The sequence below is a fragment of the Thalia democratica genome, chromosome 5 (genome assembly GCF_965202585.1).
Source record: "Thalia democratica chromosome 5, ktThaDemo2.hap1.1, whole genome shotgun sequence".
Classification (NCBI taxonomy): domain Eukaryota; kingdom Metazoa; phylum Chordata; class Thaliacea; order Salpida; family Salpidae; genus Thalia; species Thalia democratica.
The window spans coordinates 63,905,255-63,913,590 of record NC_139169.1 but is presented as its reverse complement, the minus strand read 5'-3'; the positions used below and the strand labels follow the sequence as shown (position 1 = coordinate 63,913,590).

At 31.5% G+C, this 8,336-nt stretch overlaps 1 protein-coding gene across 1 annotated transcript; it reads left to right on the top strand.

The window, feature by feature from the left end:
* Positions 1-594: 594 nt before the first annotated feature.
* Positions 595-7,421, top strand: LOC145835776 (heat shock cognate 71 kDa protein-like). Its single transcript, XM_082943491.1, has 13 exons — positions 595-669; positions 1,046-1,175; positions 1,732-1,850; positions 2,224-2,395; positions 2,632-2,699; positions 3,026-3,149; positions 3,955-4,256; positions 4,503-4,679; positions 5,061-5,216; positions 5,578-5,776; positions 6,018-6,139; positions 6,720-6,942; positions 7,324-7,421. Exons 1-13 carry the CDS (start codon positions 595-597, stop codon positions 7,419-7,421), a joined length of 1,965 nt encoding a protein of 654 aa, XP_082799617.1.
* Positions 7,422-8,336: the final 915 nt, after the last annotated feature.

Here is an 8,336-nt window from a genome sequence, read left to right as displayed (position 1 = left end):
TTTTTTATATTATATGCAGTGTATATAAAATTTGCTTATTTAACTATAATTAGAGCTCAAAAACCCTCAAACTTTCTTAAATTTCTTATTAAGACTGTTTATGAACAGTTAATGATAAATTATTTTAATTTACCTAAAAAGATGTTTGCAACGATTAAAATTAATTGTTTCTTTTGATCTTTGTCCTGGACATGACTTTAAACTGCATCCTGGTGTATGACTTGATAACCGAAAAGTTTTTTTGTACACCAGGTCCTTGGACCAAATATTTGATAGTTTCCTTATAAGTTAGCTATATTTTATGGATTTCCCTATAATTTTTTTTTTTTAAATTTTAGTGGGAACCCTGATTTTTGTGGTAGACTAGTAAACAATCTGTTTAACATAAAAAGTATATATAAGTCTAACTATAATAGCAGCACCAAAAAAGCTGTATTATCAGTTACTGTTGAGCCTCAAGTTTAAAAAGAAGTCATGTCAGACTCAGAGCCAAGTGAAAGTCTAAACAAATCTAGTATTTTATTAATATTTATTTAAATTGAATTGTTTGTTAACCCTAAGATATTTTTAGGATTTTGTTAAATTATTGTTAACATGTCAAAAGCTCCATCTGTTGGGATTGATTTAGGAACAACTTATTCCTGTGTTGGTGTTTTCCAACATGGAAAAGTAAGTTTAGCCCTTCTAGTTATATTTTATTAAAACTTATGCAAAGAAGCTTAAAATAATCAGTGCTGAATCTAATTTACCTAAGATAAATCAGATGCTATTGGATTATAACATAAACAAATATTTGCTTAATTTTTTAAACATGTTTTTAGTACATAGTTGTTTGCTTTAAGTATTTATAAGGTATATCAGATTTTAAGTAACATTTTGTAGGAAAAAATCTACTTAAATTATTTACTTGATTATGTAATAACTAAAACATAAGATAAAATAACTAGTGATATAGCATTTCCTAGTTTTTGAAAACAAATTAGCCAAATTAAGCCACATAGCAAATATTTCAGTTCATCAATTAAGATTTAATTAAATAACTTAGGTTGAGATAATTGCTAATGACCAAGGAAACAGAACAACACCAAGTTACGTCGGTTTTACTGACACTGAACGTCTCATTGGCAATGCTGCCAAAAATCAAGTTGCTATGAACCCAATTAACACTGTGTTTGGTTGGTTAATTTGATATTTCACCAACAAGATTTATTATAGTTTTTAAGATACCTTAGTGTGATATTGTACAGATGTCAATAAGTTGTTAATAACTTAATTTTTCTAATAATTTTATATTTAAGCCTTTGAGCAAAACTTTAAGTTTATTTATTTATTTAAACTTAGAAGATTAAAATGACACTAAAGATAACTAAGTTAACAATTGTAGTTAACAAATGTATACACAGAATTCAAATTTAATTACGCATTTAAACACAGTAAAAAGTACTAAAAATTATAGCTCATTAAGCAAGTTAGCTAATGGAATTTTTATGTTCTGGATATGACATTATATACAAATAGGGCACACATATGAATTTTGTTTGGATGCTGAACTGTATAAGTCATCAACATGTATTTATTCAACATATTGTATATTAGTTAATAACATATTTTATTATAGTAAAATCTGTTAATGAGTGCTAACCATAAAATTAAGTAGTACAAGAACTTCATAGTCTAAGAAATAAGTTTGTACTTTTACCATAAAATTATTAGTTTTGAATTAATTTCAAGATGCCAAACGTTTGATTGGTAGAAAGTTCAGTGATCAGGCGGTTCAAAATGACATGAAGCAGTGGTCGTTCACCGTTGTTGACGACAATACGAAACCCAAAGTTCAAGTTGAATACAAAGTAAATTTCATAGCTTTGATATTATAATTAAATGTTTTATTAATTATAAGAAAAGCTTAGTATTTTATATAAAAATAGTACAACATTTTGAAAAAAGTGATTTACCCCCTCCTCATACAGCTTTAAGTTTCTTAATTTATTATATATCAATTAATATACCATTCAATTTATATAATCTTTAACGTTATACAAATAACATTATTGACAAACTTTCATTCTCTGAATATTTATACCAACTACATTTATCATCAAATAAAATATAGCATTTCAAATCTTAAAACATCCAATTGAAATTGTATGTGCTAATTAAAACTTGTCAAATTAGTTTTTTTTTGAGGAAATTTTTATTAAAACAAGTGTTGACCAAATGCAGGGTGAAACGAAAACGTTCTTCCCCGAAGAGATCAGCTCCATGGTTCTGCTGAAGATGAAGGAGACTGCCGAAGCATACCTGGGCAAAGCTGTCACTGATGCCGTCATCACCGTACCCGCCTACTTCAACGATTCGCAGAGGCAGGCCACCAAGGACGCTGGCACCATATCAGGTAGTTTTATACAAATTGGTGCTATTTAAGAAGTTTTTTTTAACTTATTTTGGTTGACTATTATTTTTGTTACCTTATACTGATCAAATATGAAGTTGGCATACATTGAGTTTTGAAATAAAATAGTTTTTTTTATTATGATTTGTAAATTAAATCTTAAAAAAAAAAAAAGAAATTTTTAAAAAACTTATTAATTAATAAGTAAAACATGTATTTAATTTTTATTAATATATCAGGTTTGAACGTTTTGAGGATCATCAATGAGCCAACTGCTGCAGCAATCGCCTATGGCCTTGATAAGAAGGTAATTAATATTTGTATCTAATGTAATAATTGTTATTAACATGTTTTGTCAAGATTAAACGTGAAAAAATCAATTTATATGATAAATTTTAATTTAGATTTTAGTTCCACAGTTAATAAAATAATCATTTAAACAATTATTCATAGTGAAAAAAAGTTCATGCCTTCCTTTAGTTTAAATTTTATATTACATAAATTTTCAATTAATTTTCAATATTTAACATTCCCGTTCGAGAAAACCAATGCATTATAAGTAAACGGACTTTGTTGTCCAAATATTTCACTTAATAAGTTTTAATCTATATTTTACTTAACAATTTTTTACAGGTTGGCAGTGAGAAGAACGTTTTGATTTTTGATCTGGGCGGCGGAACCTTTGATGTTTCAATTCTGACAATCGAAGACGGAATATTCGAGGTCAAGTCCACTGCTGGAGATACTCATCTCGGAGGTATTTTGTTGAATAAAACCACTGTTCAAAAGCTCAACTTTATTACTGACATATTTGCTAATTACTCAACTAAAAATTACTTGATATTTTCTGAGAATCTTAAGAGAATTGAGAGTCAAGTTTCTCAATCAAGATTAAAAAAGATATTGGAGAAAATGAATTTAAGTAGTAGTCTTCTTAAAAGATTTTACTTTATATACTTATTGTACTTTAAAAAAGGTCTATTTAAAACTTATAAAGTTGCTATATTTAAAGTTCATTTAAAAGTTAGACATTAAATAAACTAGAATTCTGAAAATGGAATATCTAATATCTCTGTAGGAGTTTCAAAATAGTTTCGACAACTCAATTCCCAAATATTTTCAAGGTACCATAACAATTGAAATAGTTCTAAATAGAATATAATAAAATGTCCTATCCTAAATTAATAAAACTTTCACATCTAAAATAATAGGCTTCATCCGGTTATAAGGCCAAATTTTTGTACGAACGTTGTATTTATTCACCTCAACTTTCCATCATTAGATTTGATAACACTTCACAAAACATGACACCTCTTTTAAATACCCATTAACTCATGCGGCCTTCCCGCAATCAATTTAATTTATCTTCATATATTATATGTTTTGGTTTTAAGAAAACAAATAGAGAGATCTCAACTGCTGGAGGAGAAGTAATTAAGCACTGACGAGGTCTTTGACCGAAACTCAGTTTGTAAAATAAATTTTTGAAAGAATAAATATATTATCTTCATATATATTAATTTTCATCACGAGTTTAAATTATTTGACAACAAATTCTAAAGGCGAGGATTTCGACAACCGACTGGTGGACCACTTCATCAAGGAGTTCAAGCGCAAGCACAAGAAGGACATCACGAGCAACAAGCGGTCGCTGCGCAGGCTGAGGACGGCGTGCGAGCGCGCCAAGCGGACCATCTCCTCCTCCGCCCAGGCCTCCATCGAGATCGACTCGCTGTTCGAGGGCCAGGACTTTTACACGTCGATCACCAGGGCGAGGTTCGAGGAGCTGTGCGGGGACTTGTTCAGGGCCACGCTGGATCCGGTCGAGCAGGCGCTGAAGGGAGCCAAGATGGACAAGAACAAGGTCTGAGGGTTTTATTGACATTTGTTTGCTGGTCTGTTTTTAGCTTGATTGTTTGTTGTATTTTTTTATAAATTTAAAAGACAAAGTTATTCAAAACATGTTAGTTAGATTCAGTTATTTACTATCTGATTGAAATACAGACTTTTAAACAGAAAAAAACATTTTTTAAAAACTAGAAACTTATTTTGACTGTTCTACGACTCTGCTATGTAATTTTTTACGCTTATCAAACAAATCCCTCAACAGATTCACGACGTGGTCCTGGTCGGAGGATCCACGAGAATTCCGAAGATCCAGAAGCTTCTCAAGGACTTCTTCAACGACAAGGAGCTGAACAAGTCGATCAATCCGGACGAAGCAGTGGCTTACGGCGCCGCTGTTCAGGCCGCCATCTTGTCAGGAGACACTTCTGAAGAAGTTCAGGTTTGAATTGAAGTGCATATAGTTTATTTAATTAAAATGTGTTTATTAAATAATAAATAAAATAGTTTATTATTTATCATAATTGCATGGTGTACTTCGAGCATTTTCAGTTTTGATATAAATTTATTTTAAGTGGTAAGATAGGTATACATTTTGAAAAGTTAAAATAGTTTTTTTTATTTGTCTATGTTTCACATTTTTTGAAATGATAAGTAGTAAGGCGATACTTTTTATTGCCAAGTTCAATGTGTGGAAAAATATTTGTACAGCTTAATGAAAGAATAGTTTTAAAGTAAATTAACATGATTCACACCAACACAAGATTTCTACTTTGAGTAATATCAATTTGGGAAGTACAAATTTACATTTAACAATTGACAGGACCTGCTGCTGCTCGACGTGGCTCCCCTTTCGCTCGGCATTGAGACGGCGGGCGGCGTGATGACCGCGCTGATCACCCGCAACACCACCGTTCCCACCAAGCAGTCCAGAATTTTCACCACCTACGCCGACAACCAGCCCGGCGTGCTCATTCAAGTGAGATTTTGTGTGGTCTTTTTAAATGCATTTGGTTACACTGCATTCGTATGAGCAGAGGGCGTGTTGAGCAGTTTTAGATAAGCTCTCAAGAGTTGGGTAATTAAAAATTAGGGTGTTACTTTTGTGTGAATTGCAGTTTTAATTTATTTGTCTTGTAAGTTATGGTGGTTAAAGACTGTAGGGATTTTTTTAAGGGTTTGTATTAGTTAGATTCGGGGTTTAAAATCTTAGTGGTACAGGGTTTTAGTTGATAGTTTAAAATTGCATTTCCAATTGAATCTTACTGTAGTTTTTTGTCTCGTTGTATGTTTTGTTTTTGCCAAACAGCAATAATTTTTTTTTATTAATATTCACTTAGGTGTTTGAGGGAGAAAGGGCGATGACGAAGGACAACAACTTGCTGGGAAAGTTCGAACTTTCGGGTATTCCACCGGCTCCGAGGGGCGTCCCCCAAATCGAGGTCACCTTCGACATCGACGCCAACGCCATTTTGAACGTGGTGGCTTGCGACAAGTCGACCGGAAAGGAGAATAAAATCACCATCACCAATGACAAGGGTTGGCATATTTTTTTGTTTTTTGTTGTTAGATTTAATATCAATAATAAAAAAATTATAACTCTGAAATAAAACGATTTAAGTTAACTAACTACGATAAAAAATATTTCATCTACTAATTTGAAATAATTGACTATTTTTAAAGACTCTAATTTATTGAATAAACCAACATATTCCAAGTTTTTGTGGACTTTGTCCACTCTATCTAGTCGAACACATAAGAACTTATCTTGTTAATTCAGGTCGCTTGTCGAAGGAGGAGATCGACAAGATGGTATCCGACGCAGAAAAGTACAAGGCTGAAGACGACAAGCAGAGAGAAAGAGTTTCTTCCAAGAACGATTTGGAGGCTTACGCTTTCCAGGTAAGAAGTTTGTATGTTAAGAAAAGTATTTATCTGTTAATTTTTGTGTACTAATTGGAAACAGTTTTTTTGAAAAATTATCACTTTTAATAAGTAAGCTTTTTAAGTTTTTGAGTACTTCTAATAAGGTATTTAGTTTATTAAATTTTGTCTAGAAATTAAAAAAAAATCAGTTTATTCAACACACATAAATGTTTACAAAAAGTAAATTTACAAACGATATTTTACATTGAAACAATTCAATAATATTCAATGTAAATTTTTAAAAATGTAAAATTCAATTTGACATAAAAAATCTATCAAATAAAAAAAAAAATTTTGTCATTAAATATTTTTTCATTAAGAATTACATTTTAAGTAGTTTTACAGTATCTTTTCAATGTTTTTATACTATTTAACTTAGTTTATTACCTTAAACTTATTTTTAAACTAAAAATAGACGTATGTGTACTTGTAAAAACCTGGAAAATTTTTTAAAAACCTGGAAATTTTAACAAGCGAAAATATTTTGGGAGGTCGCTATTTAATAAGCCAACGTGTTTTGGCAGGTCACTTTTTACAAGCGAAAATATTTTGGCAGGTGAAACAGACGTGCGAGGACGACAAGGTGAAGGACAAGATAACGAGCGATGACAAGCAGGCGGTGGTGGGCAAGGCCAAGTCGGTGCTCGAGTGGCTGGACACGAACCAGCAGGCCACCAAGGACGAGTACGAGGACATGAAGAAGGAACTGGAGAAGGTGGCCGCGCCCGTCATGACCAAGCTGTACCAGCAGGGAGGGCAGCAGCAAGGAGGGATGCCCGGTCGGTAGTAATGATAAGATTAGTTAAAGAGTGGTTTTCACGCTCTGCTGATGACCAAACTTCGCTAGTTGCAAACTAGAGTAATTAAAAGTCGTTTGTTAACACTAAGTTGAGTTTTTGATTTTACCATCAGAATACAGGTGACCAGAATATTAACCCTCACAATTGAGTTTCCAATTTATTAGGCGAAATTATATATTAATGAGTTTGCATTATTAATCTTATTCTTACAAAGTTTTAGGTGACACCTAAATGTAGTTAAACTGCCTTATGATCAAAAGTCATTCAGCTTATATTCAACCTAAGACTTTAAATTTTTTATGTTTTTCAAGGTTGAAAGTCACTTTAGTAGTTAAATTTATTTAAATAATGTTATTCTAGGTGGAATGCCAGGAGGTATGCCTGACGGGTTTCCAGGATCTCAGAAGGTTCCGAACTCGGGCGAAACAACTGGACCGACCATTGAAGAAGTCGATTAAATAAAAACAAGACAAGATGCATTTGTTGAATAAAGTTTAATTTTTATACTAGTGTGTTGTGTTTGTTTGTTAGATGTTAATAAGCGACAAGTTTAATAAGGTGCAGGCATAAGTTAGGTTTTTAAAAGTAGAAGTTACATAGCTGGTATGTGTTATTTTGTGTATAAATTTTGTTATAATATGAAAAGGATTTGTTAAGTTAATAATTTGTTAGTTTTAGGCTTAGGGGAAGATGAGATTAAAAACTACTTAATTATTTACATTCCCATCAGTAGCAAAGCTGAGGGGCAGCTTAAAAGTTTTGGCCGTATTCGTAGGATTAATTCATGTTAGTTGTACATTTTTTTATTTTATGCATATTTTTACCAGTACGTTGGAATGGTTATTGGGTAAAACTTTTAAGGTAATACTACAACCCTGAACATTTAGTGTTTAGTCAAATGATGAGCCCAGGTAATCATCGTCACAGTTTTATTTATAGTAAAAAAAGCTAAATCCGCTATTTTTAATGCTTGGAAACAAGTTAAGATTTGATCAATAATACCTAATTTTTAACTGTAAATTATTATCTGAAATAGTCAGATCAGGGACGTGTCTAGACTTAATTTAGTGGGGTAGTACAATTTTACTGGTTTATTTTTACAAATAAGTCTACTAAAGTAATTAGTTCGCATATCCAAAAAACTTTCGAATTAATATTTATTTGTTATGTTAATGTGCTTTGGACTTGGGGTTTTAAGTTTTGTGGTTAGTCAATGCGTTTAAGTTCTTGACTTTTTTTTACAATTGTCTGTACTTTAATTCTAAGACTGTTCATTTTAATTGTATCGATTATACTTGAAAGCAATTAAAAAAAAAAAACGAAATACCAAACTGTTGCATAAATGTGCAGAACCTAACTCTAAAAGTAAGGAT

Excerpts from the sequence above, each read along its gene's own strand:
- LOC145835776 (XM_082943491.1), top strand. The coding sequence starts at position 595 with ATGTCAAAAGCTCCATCTGTTGGGATTGATTTAGGAACAACTTATTCC. Across the intron at positions 4,680-5,060 it reads ACACTTCTGAAGAAGTTCAG|GACCTGCTGCTGCTCGACGT; the intron begins GTTTGAATTGAA and ends AACAATTGACAG. Across the intron at positions 5,217-5,577 it reads AGCCCGGCGTGCTCATTCAA|GTGTTTGAGGGAGAAAGGGC; the intron begins GTGAGATTTTGT and ends ATATTCACTTAG.